Source organism: Nomascus leucogenys, chromosome 14, assembly GCF_006542625.1.
Source record: "Nomascus leucogenys isolate Asia chromosome 14, Asia_NLE_v1, whole genome shotgun sequence".
NCBI lineage: Eukaryota > Metazoa > Chordata > Mammalia > Primates > Hylobatidae > Nomascus > Nomascus leucogenys.
In genome coordinates, this window is record NC_044394.1 from 723,968 (window position 1) to 740,930 (window position 16,963).

Consider the following 16,963-nt stretch of genomic DNA (forward strand, 5'->3'; position numbering starts at 1 on the left):
GCTACTTCGGAGGCTGAGGCACAAGAATCGCTTGAATAAATTAGGTATTGATGGGACGTATCTCAAAATAATAAGAGCTATCTATGACAAACCCACAGCCAATATCATACTGAATGGGCAAAAACTGGAAGCATTCCCTTTGAAAACTGGCACAAGACAGGGATGCCCTCTCTCACCACTCCTATTCAACATAGTGTTGGAAGTTCTGGCCAGGGCAATCAGGAAGGAGAAGGAAATAAAGGGTATTCAATTAGGAAAAGAGGAAGTCAAATTGTCCCTGTTTGCAGATGACATGATTGTATATCTAGAAAACCCCACTGTCTCAGCCCAAAATCTCCTTAAGCTGATAAGCAACTTCAGCAAAGTCTCAGGATATAAAATCAACGTACAAAAATCACAAGCATTCTTAAACACTAATAACAGACAAACAGAGAGCCAAATCATGAGTGAACTCCCATTCACAATCGCTTCAAAGAGAATAAAATACCTAGGAATCCAACTTACAAGGGACGTGAAGGACCTCTTCAAGGAGAACTACAAACCACTGCTCAATGAAATAAAAGAGGATACAAACAAATGGAAGAACATTCCATGCTCATGGGTAGGAAGAATCAATATCGTGAAAATGGCCATACTGCCCAAGGTAATTTATAGATTCAATGCCATCCCCATCAAGCTACCAATGACTTTTTTTTTTTTTTTTTTTTGAGACGGAGTCTCACTCTGTCACCCAGGCTGGAGTGCAGTGGCGCTATCTCGGCTCACTGCAAGCTCCGCCTCCTGGGTTCACGCCATTCTCCTGCCTCAGCCTCCCGAGTGGCTGGGACTACAGGCACCTGCCACTGCACCCGGCTAATTTTCTGTATTTTTAGTAGAGACGGGGTTTCACCGTGTTAACCAGGATGGTCTTGATCTCCTGACCTCGTGATCCGCCCACCTCAGCCTCCCAAAGTGCTGGGATTACAGGCGTGAGCCACCGCGCCCAGCGCTACCAATGACTTTCTTCACAGAATTGGAAAAAACTACTTTAAAGTTCATATGGAACCAAAAAAGAGCCCGCATCACCAAGTCAATCCTAAGCCAAAAGAACAAAGCTGGAGGCATCATGCTACCTGACTTCAAACTATACTACAAGGCTACAGTAATTAAAACAGCATGGTACTGGTACCAAAACAGAGATGTAGATCAATGGAACAGAACAGAGCCCTCAGAAATAATACCACATATCTACAACCATCTGATCTTTGACAAACCTGACAAAAACAAGCAATGGGGAAAAGATTTCCTATTTAATAAAATGGTGCTGGGAAAACTGGATAGCCATATGTAGAAAGCTGAAACTGGATCCCTTCCTTACATCTTATACAAAAATTAATTCAAGATGGATTAAAGACTTACATGTTAGACCTGAAACCATAAAAAGCCAAGAAGAAAACCTAGGCAATACCATTCAGGACATAGGCATGGGCAAGGACTTCATGTCTAAAACACCAAAAGCAATGGCAACAAAAGCCAAAATTGACAAATGGGATCTAATTAAACTAAAGAGCTTCTGCACAGCAAAAGAAACTACCATCAGAGTGAACAGGCAACCTACAAAATGGGAGAAAATTTTCACAACCTACTCATCTGACAAAGGGCTAATATCCAGAATCTACAATGAACTCAAACAAATTTACAAGAAAAAAACAACCCCATCAAAAAGTGGGTGAAGGATATGAACAGGCACTTCTCAAAAGAAGACATTTATGCAGCCAAAAAACACATGAAAAAATGCTCATCATCACTGACCATCAGAGAAATGCAAATCAAAACCACAATGAGATACCATCTCACACCAGTTAGAATGGCCATCATTAAAATGTCAGGAAACAACAGGTGCTGGAGAGGATGTGGAGAAATAGGAACACTTTTACACTGTTGGTGGGACTGTAAACTAGTTCAACCATTGTGGAAGTCAGTGTGGCGATTCCTCAGCGATCTAGAACTAGAAATACCATTTGACCCAGCCATCCCATTACTGGGTATATACCCAAAGGATTATAAATCATGCTGCTATAAAGACACATGCACACGTATGTTTATTGTGGCACTATTCACAATAGCAAAGACTTGGAACCAACCCAAATGTCCAACAACGATAGACTGGATTAAGAAAATGTGGCACATATACACCATGGAATACTATGCAGCCATAAAAAATGATGAGTTCATGTCCTTTGTAAGGACATGGATGAAACTGGAAACCATCATTCTCAGCAAACTATCGCAAGGACAAAAAACCAAACACCGCATGTTCTCACTCATAGGTGGGAATTGAACAATGAGAACACATGGACACAGGAAGGGGAACATCACACTCCGGGGACTGTTGTGGGGTCGGGGGAGCGGGGAGGGATAGCATTAGGAGATATACCTAATGCTAAATGACAAGTTAATGGGTGCAGCACACCAACATGGCACATGGATACATATGTAACAAACCTGCACATTGTGCACATGTACCCTAGAACTTATAGTATAATAATAATAAAAAATAAAAAAAAAAGAATCGCTTGAATGGCCTGGGCAACACAGCAAGATCCCATCACATAAAACAATAATGTATTGTACACTTAAAATTTTTAGAGGGTAGATCTCATATTAAATGTTCTTACCACAATAAAATAAAAAAGGCTGAGGCAGGAGAATCGCTTGAACCCAGGAGGCAGAGGTTTCAGTGAGACAAGATTGCGCCACTGCACTCCAGCTTGGGCGACAGCAAGACTTCATCTCAAAAAAAAAAAAAAAAAAAAAAAAAAAAATTGGCCAGGTGCAGTGGCTCACACCTGTAATCCCAGCACTTTGGGAGGCCAAGATGGGTAGATTAGTTGAGGTCAGGAGTTCCAGACCAGCTTGGCCAACATGGGGAAACCCCGTCTCTACTAAAAGTACAAAAATTAGCCAGGCATGGTGGCACCTGCCTGTAATCCCAGGTACTCGGGAGGCTGAGGCAGGAGAATCGTTGAACCCAGGCAACGGAGGTTGCAGTGAGCCAAGATTGTGCCACTGCACTCCAGCCTGGTGACAGGGTGGGACTCCGTCTCAAAAAAAAAAAAAAAAATTGCTATTTTCTTGAACTGGTAACTGGCACCCAATATAAAAGTATCTGATAGAAACCTACTAATTCCAGCAAATTCATTTGTTTGGAGTTGAGTCAAAAAGACTGACAGTATTAAAAAAAAAAATGACAGTATTTAATACCTCTGGAGCCAAAGAGGTTGATAGTGAAAACAACTACAAGTCCCTCTGAGCACCATTTGCATTGTCTTTGCTTTGATGTATACTCGATTAAAAAATAAGTGGTATTTGGCTGGACATGGTCGGCTCATGCCTGTAATCCCAGCACTTTGAGAGGTTGAGGTGGGCATATCACTTGAGCCCAGGAGTTTGAGACCAGCCTGGGAAACCTGGTGAAACACTGTCTCTACTAAAAATGCCAAAAATTAGCCCAGCATGGTGGTGCACGCCTGTAGTCCCAGCTACGAGGAAGGCTAAAGCATGAGAATCGCTTGAACCCAGGAGGCGGAGGCTGCAGTGAGCTCAGATTGCACCCATGTTATCATGTACATGAATTCTCATTGTTTAGAAGTTTCAAAGGTAACACACATTAAAAAATACAAAATAAACACTCTGTATCTCTGATAAACAGTGTTGATGAAAGCACTTAAAACCCATTAAGACGGTGGATTCAGAAAGCCCTAGAGAATATTGAGTTCATCTATATAAGAAAGTGATATGCCTTTGAAACTATGTCAAAAATAAATAATTTGAGGTCAGTTTTGGAATTCTCATTTACCTCTTAAATATAGAGAAATTATTTCTTCCTCCTCCTTATTATTCCAGTCCCCGACTCCCCACAAAAGGCAGGTTATTTTCACCTTAGAAAAAATTGTATTTAGTAATTTAAAAGTTCACAACGTATTAAGTGTGGCAAAGGCCTACTTTCCAAATTCATTTGTGGATCTGGGAGCATGAAATAAAATAACAGGAGACAGTCTAGATATCATGGGGTGAAAAGAAAAAAAAAAAAGAAATAACCGGGAGAGAGCTGAAGCTAAAACAGGAAAGGGACCATGGTATCTCAGCAATCCCAAGGTTTCAGGCTACAAGGAAGTGGTTAATCAGGATCTACTTAGAAGAAAATTATGTTTTAAATTTATCCTAGGCTATCCAAATAACATGAGATTTGCTTATATGTAACTTACTTCCCTTTTATACTTACCACATAAAAATATTTTACACTCTTTAAAATAGCCCAGTGTGTGGGCTATATTTCTGACAACTAGATCCCAGAGATACAGCATGAGAGCGGAGAAGGGAAAAGCTCTGATTTTAGGGGTTGAGCCCTTTTCTTTTTCTTTCTTTTTTTTTTTTTGAGACAGAGTTTCGCTCTCGTTGCCCAGGCTGGAGTGCAATGGCGCAATCTCGGCTCACCGCAACCTCCGCCTCCCGGGTTCAAGTGATTCTCCTGCCTCAGCCTCCCGAGTAGCTGGGATTACAGACATGCGCCACCATGCCCAGCTAATTTTGTATTTTTAGTAGAGACGGGGTTTCTCCATGTTGGTCAGGCTGGTCTCGAACTCCCGACCTCAGGTGATCCGCCTGCCTCAGCCTCCCAAAGTGCTGGGTTTAAAGATGTGAGCCACTGCGCCCGGCCGGGAAGCCATCTTTTAAAGAGGTCTTTCTTCTTGGTATCCCAGGCAGTGGTGACATAAAGCTTCTAAGATTAGCAGAAAAGCACTTAGATGAGAAATCGGACAAAGCATTTGGCCAGGAGCACAATATTCTTGCATTATACCTCACTAACTGCCTCCAATTAAAGATAGAATGAGGCTAAGCACAGTGGCTCATGTGTGTAATCACAGCCCTTTGGGAGGCCAAGACAGGTGGATCACTTGAGGTCTGGAGTTCAAGACCAGCCTGGCCAACATGGTGAAAACTCACCTCTACTAAAAATACAAAAATTAGCTGGGTGTAGTGGCATATGCCTGTAGTCCCAGGTACCTGGGCGGCTGAGGCACAAGAATCACTTGAATCCAGAAGGGGGAAGAGGTTGCAGTGAGCCAAGATCATACCACTGCACTCCAGCCTGGGCAACAGAGCAAGACCTTGTCTCAAAAAAAAAAAAATCATCAACCTGTTAAAAATTAAAATATACTACTTTTGGTCAACAGTACATTCATAAGATAATACGATCATGTGCCACATCTGCATAATGACGTTTTGGTCAATAATAGACAGCATACAGCATATATAGTGGTGGTCCCATAAGATTAAAACGAAGCTGAAAAATTCCTGTTGCCCAGTGATGTTGCAACTGTCTTAAGACCCCAGTGCAACGCACTCGTGTGTTAACAAAACTACTGCACTGCCAGGTGTATAAAAGTATAGTACATACAATTCTACACAGTACGTAATACTTGATAATGATAAACAATTATGTTACTGGTTTATGTATTTACTACAATTTTCATTGTTATTTTAAAGTATACTCCTCCTTCTACTTAAAAATAATAACAAGGTTAACTAAAAACAGCCTCAGGTAGGTCCTTCAGGAAGTACTCTAGAAATAGTCACTGTCGTCGTAGGAGGTGATAGCTCCATGTGTGTCATTGCTCCTGAAAACTTTCCAGTGGGACAAGATGTGGAGGTGGAAGATACTGACATTGATGATCCTGACCCTGTGTAGGCCAAGGCTAATAATATGTGTGTGTCTTGGTTTTTAACAAAAAAGTTTAAAAAGCAAAAAAAAAAAAAAAATTTTTTTAATAGATAAAAGCTTATAGAATAAGGATATAAAGAAAATATTTTCATAGAGCTATACAATGTGTTTGTGTTTTAAGCTAAACATTATTACAAAAAAGTCAAAAAGGTAAAAAAATTTAAACTTTATAAAGTAAGTAAGTTATAGTAAGCTAAAGGTTAATTATTGAAGAAAAACATTAAATAAATGTAGTATAGTTTAAGTGGACAGCATTTTATAAAGTCTACAGTAATGTCCAGTAATGCTCTAGGCCTTCATATTCACTCACTGCTCACTCACTGACTCACCAAGAGCATCTGCAGTCCTGCAAACTCCCAACCATGGTAAGTGCCCTATAGAGGTAAACCATTGTAAATATTTCATATTGTATTTTTACTGTATCTTTTCTATGTTTAGGTACACAAAATAGTTACCACTGTGTTACGACTGCATACAGTATTCAGTACATGCTGTACAGGTTGCAGCCTAAGAGCAACAGGCCACGCCATATAGTTTAGGTGTGTCGTAAGCTATACCGTCTAGGTTTGCGTAAATTCACTCTATGATGTTCCTACAACCAAATCACCTAAGTACACATTTCTCAGAACGTATCTCTGTTGTTAAGCGACACGTGACTGTGTATGCAAACAAGGGAAAATTCTTACGAGGTCCTAATTGAAAAGCGTTTATTATGAATCATTCAACATAAAGTTCCAGAGGAGTTGCATGCTGTTATTTCACATTCAGTCTGTGGCTTCTTGAGACTGCAAATTCCTATTTCATATTAGACTTTACAGGTCACTTGCCAGGTTGTGCTGTTTTGGCCAATACCCTTGACTGCAAATGACCACTAACCTATCAAACCCTATTGTCTGACATCATTAAGATATCTTTTTCAATGGCATGAGTGGCGTCAAACATGGAGACTTACACAGTCGGCAAGTCTCTTTCTAACATATTTATTTTATAGCCCCATTTTCCTCTTTAGAGCCTTTAGGGAAAGGTGTACATGTCACTAGAGAATGCTCACAAAAAGCTAGTACAAGATTCGGAAATGCAGATAAAAGAATGGCATGTCTGTGCATATTTAAACTGTGCTTTGAAAAAAAAACAGATGTAACACAAATGGCCAAGAAGCATATAAAATGATGATCAACACCACTAACCATTGGAGAAACGCAAATCAAAACCACAATGAGATATCATCACCTGGCCCCCATCAGGATGACCACTATCAAGAAAAAGAGGATGTGAATACATTAGACACTTGTGCATTGTTGGTAGGACTGTAAAATGATGCAACCACTCTGGAAAACAGTATGAAAGTTCCTAAAAACATTAAAAATAGAACTACCATATCATCCAGCAATCTCACTTCTGGGTATGTATTCATAAAAGCATTATTCATAACAGCCATAAGGTGAAACCAACCCAAATGTCCATTAACAAATAAATAAACAAAATATGGTGTACACAAACAATCAAATAAATATTACTCAGCCTTAAAAAGGAAGGGAATTCTGTCACATGCTATAACATGAATGAACCTTGAGGACATTACACTAAATGAAATAAGCCAGTCTCAAAAAGACAAACACTACATGATTCTATTTATGTGTGGTATTTAATATGTGACATCAAATTCATAGAAACAGAAAGTAAAATGGTAGTTTCCGGGGGCTAGAGTAGTTGGAAGGGAAGTTATTATTTAATGAGTGTAGAGTTTTAGATTTGCAAGATGAAAAAGCTCTGGTGCTGTTTTACAATAATATGAATATACATAACACTACTGAACTGTATACTTACACTATTGAACTACATACTTAAAAATGGTTAAAATGGTCATTTTTTTCTCCCTGTGGAGACCACATCAGAGGTCATAAGATGGTAATTTTTATGTGTTTTTACCACACACACAAAATAAATGTCATTACTTTCAGTTTCACTTGAGATACTACAGTAAAAGCAATCTGGTCTTTGTGCCATTTTCTTATGGGTTTTAGATATCAGGTTAAAAGCCTATAAGCTCTTCAAAATATTTTCAGTTGTTCCATTTACCAAATGCACCATGTGCTTAGTGCTATATAGAATATATATATCATGGATTATCTGGCATTGCAGCATAACTATTTTCTAACAGACTATAAACTATGTTTACAACTAGAGAAAATGAATTATCCCATTCAGTTCAACTTACAGACACTACATGCCAATGTAGTGTTTTCCTGAGTAGCCTAACTTCTGAAATAAGCCATATAAAGGCAAGCAACTCGGCTATGTAAGTTTGTCTCTTAGATTTGAGGGTTTTAAGCCAAATGAAAATAAAGACAAAACTACAAACAAGTAACTAGCCCCACATAGGATCCCTCACTATTAACACAATTATGCTTTTATACCTACATTTCTTTGTCCCCAAGTAAAAGTAAGTCTCTAAAGCATTGGTTCTTAAAACTCTTTTGATTTACAGCTATGTGGCATAAAAGAGTTACAAAATGGTGTGTACATGCATTCTTCTGGAGAGTTTCAAATAATTTGATTCCTAAGAGTCTGTGACCCAAAGGAAACACTAAAAACCTTAACTCTAGATACTCACATTTAGGTAAAATCCATGTAAGTATAAATAGAATGATAGCTTCAAGAGAATTCAAATTATTAAAGGAAAGGTATGAATGTCCTGAGTATATTTTGAAGGAAGAGGATACTGTTTCACTGTTGATGCTAGAGGGCTTCCATGGACCCCGGTCAACCCCTGACCTAGCACGTAGGAGAAAGTCACAGATATCCTGTTATCCCCAGTGCCCAGCATATCAAGCCTGACATGTAGCAGGCTTTTTTTTTTTTTTTTTTTTGAGATGGAGTCTCGCTGTGTTGCCCAGGCTGGAGGGCAGTGGCACCATCTTAGCTCGCTGCAACCTCCACCTCCCAGGTTCAAGCAATTCTCCTGCCTCAGCCTCCTAAGTACCTGGGATTACAGGTGTCTGCCACCACACCTGGCTGATTTTTGCATTTTTAGTAGAGACAAGGTTTCACCATATTGGCCATGCTGGTCTTGAACTCCTACTCCTGAACAAGTGACCTGCCTGCCTCAGCAGAGTGCTGGGATTTCAGGCATGAGCCACCGTACCTGGGCCCACAGTAGGCTCTTAACAGATGTTTGATGAATAAAGCTGGATGGTGCCCTGACTAGAGATGAAGAACTCTATTAAACTAAGGAAGCAGTCCACTGTAAGATGACACACTAGGCCACATTCAGGACACATACAAGTTACATACATTATGCCCTGAAGAAGGTATTTCTGGAAAGTATACCATTACATAGAGCTGGATAAATGCAAACAGGCTGAATTTCACAGAATTTACTTGTATTTTCTTTCCTTTATTTAAAAATGCTTACTTTGGGGAAGGAATAAATTACAGATTGCAGTAAAGCCCTGACAACCACTATAGTGGAAATAATTTTCTTTTATATTTCAGTGAATTACAACAATAGTCTTCCAAGCTGAGCATCTGATGTCTTGAGAATAGCAGTTGAGGAAGTAATCAATAGTTAATCACTTTAGTATACTTTTTGCAAAATGTTAAGAAGCACCATTCTCACCTCCTGTTCTACAGCCTTCTGAGGTTCAGGACTATTGCTGACCTAGGAAGAGGGAAGATTATAAAAGAGAAAAAAATTATGTGTTTACTAGGTTTTAACACAGCTGTAACTTTGGCTTGTACTATCTCCCAGGATACAAGATTCATCTATTATCTAGTGTGTTTAAAATGAGGGTTTGGAAGCTTTGTTTTGTTTTGCCTTAAGCTGACCTTAACACTCTAGTTTAAGTAACATCATGGTTCGGAAGCCACCACTTGGATCAGTGTCTTATACTTATCAACATGCAGCTCATTATTTAACCTTTTTTTTCTACTTACACCATTTTATGAAATCTTCCTGATGTTTACTCTAGTCCCTTTGACTATTTAACATACTAATATTCCAGTGCAGCATACTCAGAAATGTTTATCACACCTCCTTCTATCATTTCTGAATTGGTTAGATAACACTAATGATCAAAGGATCACCAAAATCCAAATCCTTTTTCTTTTGTTTTTGAGACAGGGTCTCACTCCTGTCGCCCAGGCTGGAGTGCAGTGACATGATCACGGCTTGTTGCAGCCTCAACTTGGCAGGATTCCGGTGATTCTCCCACCTCAGCCTCCCAAGTAGCTGGGACTACAGGTGTACCCCACCATGCCTGGATAAATTTTTATATTTTTAGTAGAGATTTGGTATCACCTTGTTGCCCAGGCCAGTCTTGAACTCCTAGGCTCAAGTGATCCATCTTCCTTGGCCTCCCAAAGTGCTGGGATTACAGGCATGAGCCACGTGCCCGGTCCCAAATCCTTTTTCATAAAAATCTGTTTATTCATATTCTTTATTTCTATCTATACATTTTCCCTCTATGAGACGGATGTGTTTCTCTTAAATACAAAGCAACAGTTTTAAATACTCTTGGTCTGGAAATTCATCAAAGTCTTTCTGAAAGGCTGCTAGCTCTCAGTTATGCCCTTAAAAATACACAGATTAGGCCGGCCGCAGTGGCTCACACCTGTAATCCCAGCACTTTGGGAGGCTAAGGCAGATAGATCACCTGAGGTCAGGAGTCCGAGACCAGCCTGACCAACATGGAGAAACCTTGTCTCTACTAAAAATACAAAACTAGCCGGGCATGGTGGCGGGCTCCTGTAATCCCAGCTGCTCTGGAGGCTAAGGCAGGAGAATCACTTGAACCCAGGAGGCGGAGGTTGCAGTGAGCCGAGATCACGCCATTGCACTACAGCCTGGGCAACAAGAGCGAAACTCCATCTCAAAAAAAATAAAAAATAAAAAATACACAGATTAGCAAGGCATGATTCATTTTGTAGGAATCAGACTGCCTCTTCTTTAATAGATGTGTTTTTTTTTCCCCTAGCTTTATTGAGATATAACTGACAAATACAGTACACAGTTAAGGTGATTTTTTTAATACACATTGTGAAACAATCACCACAGTCAAGCCAATAAACATATCTAGCATGTCATACATTTTTTTGGTGGTAAGAGCACTTAATGTTTATTTATAAGATCTTTGATTCTGGATTCTCATCATTTTTAATCATTCTCTTCATCAAAAACTAGGTAAAAACTTGGGTAGCTCTCTCTATATAAAAGTAGAAAGATTGTCAAATATGTCATTAAATTAAAAAAAAAAGCAAGCAGCAGGAAAACACTTATAAACCCACTTATCTTAAAAAGACATTATATCTATGCGTACCTGTAAAGAAAAAGGCCAAGGATACATCAACTATTTACAATGACAGGGGGAAAAAATGAAATCTAGGGTTGAAGAAACTTCCCATTCCTACTCTATACTCTTCAGCATTACTAAAAATTGTGAAACTGAATTAATATAATTTTTTAGACACAGGATCTTGCGATATTGCCCAGGCTGAAGTGCCGTGGCTATTCACAGGCACCATTACAGTGCACTGCAACCTGGAATTCCTGGCTTCAAGCAGTCTTCTCACCTCAGCCTCCCGAGTAGTAAAATAACTTTTTAAAAGAAATTATAAAGGCCTCTTTTAGGAAATACTTGGACCTCTGAGCACCTTAACAACACTTCTAGTACATGGCACTGTGCCTAACACAGTGGGCATCAATAAATTTTTTTGAGTGAAAAAGGTAATTTTTTTCAGTAGAAAATGTGTTAAACAACCGCTCCTATTCTAAAAGTCTGTTTAAACAGTAAACATAAGTATTAATAAATGCCTATGTGCCAATTACCTCAGATGAAGTCACATTTAAAATACAAGCTTTAAACACCGTCATTTTGAAAGTGCTGCTTATTTACATCTTTACCAGTTTCTATTCTCAACATATATAATAGGCATCTTGGTCAACATACAACACAATAAAATCTTTACCCTTTTTTTCTTTCCAAACCCTAACAGTCACCTATGGGTGGTTCCTAAAGTTATCACGTGAAGATATATGTGAGGAAAAAAGCTTATAAGCAAAAATTGAGTTTATAGAACAAATTCCTTATCCACTGTCATAAACAAAAACAATATGAAATATTACAACACATAATCCATTTTTTTCTTAAAACTCTACTTTTATTTTACCCTAGTATGCACACTAATACAAAATTCTATAAAGGAGGTATAAACTAATGGAAAAACCCACATCAGAAATAAATGAATGAATAATGCCTAGATCTTGGTTCCTAAATACGCTTCTCCCAAAAAATGTGCCAGAGCTCCTTTGAGAACCAGTCCAATTTTTAAGAGTGGGGCAGGGAAAATACAACAGCTTAGAGCATCTTACGGTGCCAATAAGGAAGAAAGCATTCAAAAAAGGATGGGCTATGTCAAAAGAGCACAGGAGCCAACCTGAAAGAGCTCACAATGTCCAAAGCTAGAAAAATTTGAGAAACCAAAGAAATGATAGATTTGCATAGCCCACAGAGTAATATATATATATATATATATATATATATGTCCCTTGAATTCAAACTGGAATGGAGGGAAGGAGGGAAGAAGACAACTCTCCCTGATAGAATAATTCCAATTAATAAATGTAGAATGAAGAAAATAGAAAATAACTATTAGCAATATTTTACTAATAATTGTTGTAGGCAAAATCCACTGTGGATGCTAAAATCAGTGAATGAAAGTTTGAGCAGAAACAGGATATCTGCATAGTCTCAAAGTATATCCACACCAAGATACTAGATTCTGTTATATTCTCGCCAAAAATACATAACCTCAATCTAATAATGAGAAATCAGAGAAGCCCAAATGGAGAGACATTCTACAAAACAACTAACCAGTACTCTTCAAAAGTCTCAAGGTCATGAAAGACAAGACAAGACTGGGGAACTGTTACACACTGGGAAGACTGGCGAGACATAATGTACAAATGCAATGTGGAAGCCAGGTGTGGTGGCTCATAGCTATAATCCCTGCACTTTGGCAGGCTGAGACAGGAGGATTACCTGAGGCCAGGGGCTTGAGACCAACCTGGGCAACATAGTGAGGCCCTGTCTGTAATAATTTTTTTTTTTTAAAAAGCAATATGGGATCCTGGGCTGGATTCTGGAAGGGAAAAAGGCTATTAGTGGAAAAACTGGTAAAACTCGAATACAGGTTTACCTAACAGTATTGTACCAAAGTTAATTTCATAGCTTTGATGATTGTATTATGGTTAGCTAACATCAGGGGATGCTGCGTGAAGGGTATATATGGAACTCTGCGCTATTTTTGCAACTTTTCTGTAAGTCTAAAATTACTTCACAAAAGTTATTTAAAACTGCGAACTTTAACTTTTTAAATTACATCTGCATTTTATAATAGGAATTGTAAATAACAAGAGACATGATTCAACTACTATAGAGATTAAAGCTTGTGGAAACTAAAGAAATAGGAACAATTTCAGAACTTAACCACGAATGGAGGAGGATGGAAAATTCTCTCAACAAGAACGCTGGCTCTGTTTAGACATTTCCTGTTCTGCATGCTAAGCACATCCCCTGAAGAATGCAGCACACATTGACTGGCTTTACATACCAAACTCTGCTAACAAGAGCTTCTCACAGCAGCTTACTAAAGTATCACAAGTCATGTGATTTTATGAGAACTCTCTAAAATTTTCACAAGTAGGTGTCTATCCAATTGGTTTAGTTAGTTAAAATTGCTTTTCTCAGATCTAAAGGTCACATTCTACTAATAACAACCAAGGATGCTCTTCAAAGAAAACAATACTTTTTTGGAGTACATATGTGTACACATGCATGCGTGTGTGCATGCTCTATGCCAGCCATATAATTTTCATGCTGCTTTCTAGGCCTTGGTTGGTTATTTACCACAGTACTATTTGTAACAGCAAAAGACTAGGAAAAACGAAGCTGTCCCAGCAACGAAGGAGATCTGAATTGCAGCTGGGATATGTGATCCCTTCCCCTCTGCCCTTTTTCTAGGGTTCTGATATATCAATTATCTTTCTTCACTCCCTTGTCTTCAATTTTTCTATTGAACCCTTCATGTAAGCATAGCAACAACCCAGTCTCTCCCATTCTATACTTTTCCCTCTGCTCTGCCAATCTCCACCTCAAGTTATCCTTTTTCTCTCCTCCCACCACAATCACCATTTTGAGTAGTCTATACATGTTATTTCTTCTTTTTATGATTTACAGTTACTCCTGTTACTGGCCCTACAACTTAAACTGCTCAAATCTACACCTATAAATTTACAAATTCAGTCCTCATTCTACTTGACTTCCCCACACCAGCTGACCCTGCTGACATCTTCTTCCACTCTAAAACTCCCTTTGTGCCTTGACTTTCAGTGCTCAACTCTCTTACGGTCTCTCTTCTCTGCTACTACAGCCCTCCACTAGTGCCCTTCTTTTCCCATGCATCTTCTTTCTTCTCCACTCCAGCCCCCTCTCCCCCTACCACACACAGATGCGGCCTTCCTCACCTGCTCAGGCTCTGACACTCTACACTTGGGACCTCTCCTTGGGGAGGCTCTCATCATCCTGTTTAGGGTCTTGTACCCCCAAGCCTGGCTACCGTCCTGCAGGGATGTCCTTAATGCTGCTGGGGCCCTGACTCTCTACACCAGGCTACCCCCTATGGATTACCCTCATAACCTTGCTTGGGTGATGATAACAACCCCACCCCTGCTCCTAAGCACCATGGAAAGCCTTACCTTCCTCTGCCCTGCGTGGTGGCTTTAGAACTGAATTGTGCAGAAAGGAAAGAGAAAGGGAAGATGAAGCAATACTATACCACCTTAATAATTAAGCTTTATAGTCAATCTTAATACCTGGTAGGGCAAGTTCTTGTACTTATCGTTCTTCAGGACTGTCTTGGTTATACTTGGCCTTTTGTTTTCCAATTCCTTATTTGTAGCTTCTTTGTGAATATAATTCAGTAAGATTAACTGTCTCACCTTAACATTTTGTCCATTCTCAGCCTTAGCCCATGATTATTACTATTATTATTCATTATTTTTCTTGAGACAAGGACTTACTCTGTCACCCAGGCTGGAGTGCAGTGGCATGATCATGGCTCACTATAGCCTCAGCCTCCCAGGCTCAAGTTGATCCTCCTGCCTGTGCCGCCTGAGTAGCAGCAACTAGAGGCGCACACCACCATGCCCAGCTGATTTTTAAATATTTTGTAGAGACAGAGTCGCTTGACACTGGAGGAATAAATTTTAAAAATACATAAAAAATAGGCCGGGCGCGGTGGCTCATGCCTGTAGTCCCAGGACTTTGGGAGGCTGAGGCAGGCGGATCACTTGAGGTCAAGAGCCTGGCCAACATGGCAAAACCTATCTCTACTAAAAATACAAAAATTAGCCAAGCGTGGTGGTGCACGTCTATAATCCCAGCTACTTGGAAGGCTGAGGCAGGAGAATCACTTGAACCCGGGAGGTGGAGGTTGCAGTGAGCCGAGATTGCACCATTGCACTCCAGCCTGGGGGACGAAGCTATTTAAAAAAAAACAAAAACATTTTTTTTAAAAAAAGGAAAAGAGATGGAGTCCCACTATGTTGCCCAAGCTGGTTTTGAACTCCTGGACTCAAGCGATCCTCCTGCCTTGGCCTCCCAAATTACTCAGACTACAGGCACGAGCCACTCATCCAGCCTATAGCACTTTTATAATACGCTCTTTAACACAACAGCTTTGATAATTTAATATAAGGAGTTTCTTTTTATCAATTTCACTAGAAGTCCCCGGTACGAAATTCCTGTTAATGAAGCAATACAAAACTCCTCTGCTTTCTTCTTGAACTGATCTCTAAACTCGATTTGAGGACAATCAACAGGGTGTTAGTCTCTAGAGTGTTACTGAGACTACATGTAAACTGTGGTATTTGGACTGGCCTTGAATTAGGGTATTTTTACTGGTGGTAATCTAGGCAAGGTAAAGCATATATATGTGAAGAAACTATAAAGAAAAGCAATTAGATGCAGAGGTCTAGAGTCCAGGGAAGGGATATGCGTTGTAGATTCAAATTTGTGAGCACTGATGCATAGATGGCATTTGCAGACATGGAATTTGATCTACCCAGATTAAGTAAAAAGAAGGGGTGACGAGTACCCCAACATTTAGAGGTCCAAAAGCAGAAGAGAAACCAGCAATGGAGAAGGAATGGTGAAGAAAATCAGTGTGTGTTTGCCACGGGGAATCATGGAAGCAAACTGAAGGAAGTATTTCAAAAAGCTGAATATATTCAAATATATAAATGCTACTAAAAGGTAAGATGAGGACTGAGAATTTTCCATTATATTTGCAACGATGGATTCTTTTGGCACCCTTGACAGAAGGCATGTTGGTGCAGTAGGTAGGACTGAAAGTCTGAGTGTGATGAAGAGAAAACCACCACTTAAACATGCTGAAGTGCTTCCCCACGTCAGGGCCTTCACAATTGCCATCTCATCTTCCTCAACACATACTCCTCCAGACCTTTCCATGCACCTGCACATCCCCATGTCAGGATGCAAGTCATCTTCCAGAGGCTTTCTCTCATACCCTAAAATGAGTACCCATCCTTACTAATTACTCTTTACTTACCTTTCTTTAACAATACTTGAGGTTATATTATTTCATTTATTTGTTTGTCGATCTCCATGAGATTGTGATGAATCAAGAATATGTACAAATATTTCTTTTTAAGAACTTGTACATTTTTCTAGGTGCATCATTCTTAGAAAATCTATTAGATTATTTAAAACCTCACTCACCACAGGTCTCTCACAGTGAGAAATTTGTAATACACCAACAAAGAAGGGCCATAACTTTACAATCACTGGCAAATCCCCTTATCTGCTGCTCTTCTGCCACAAAGTTTTCTGTCGTTCTCTCACAGGACATTTTCACCTTAACCTTATTCACAGAAAAATTGTGGTAGAAACACTAATATTAATTATAAATTTACACTTTCCATTTTTTCATAATGAAGTCAAAACATGCCCTAAGATGGCTAGGTCATCCCCAATCTCAGGGGAAATGATATTTTAAATTAGAGTCTAGTCCAATTCCTGTTATACACAGAAACCAAAATGACAGGGCATGTGACATACCTGTGGCATAGCCCACAAGTGAATCCTAAACCCCTGACTTCCAGCCCTGGTAAAGTAGAAA

General features: G+C 39.4%; 1 protein-coding gene across 17 annotated transcripts in view; it reads right to left on the reverse strand.

Annotated features, from left to right (window-relative positions):
* SPAG9 (sperm associated antigen 9) overlaps nucleotides 1-16,963 on the reverse strand; it is a 158,727-nt gene that overhangs the window by 63,466 nt on the left and 78,298 nt on the right. For 9 of the 17 annotated variants that reach the window (XM_030828560.1, XM_030828567.1, XM_030828564.1 and 6 more), the window contains one exon: nucleotides 9,384-9,425. The exons of the other annotated variants lie outside the window; for them this stretch is intronic. In XM_030828560.1, the coding sequence (XP_030684420.1) occupies nucleotides 9,384-9,425 (42 nt within the window). The remainder of the gene's footprint in view (nucleotides 1-9,383; nucleotides 9,426-16,963) is intronic. 17 annotated transcript variants of the gene reach the window in all.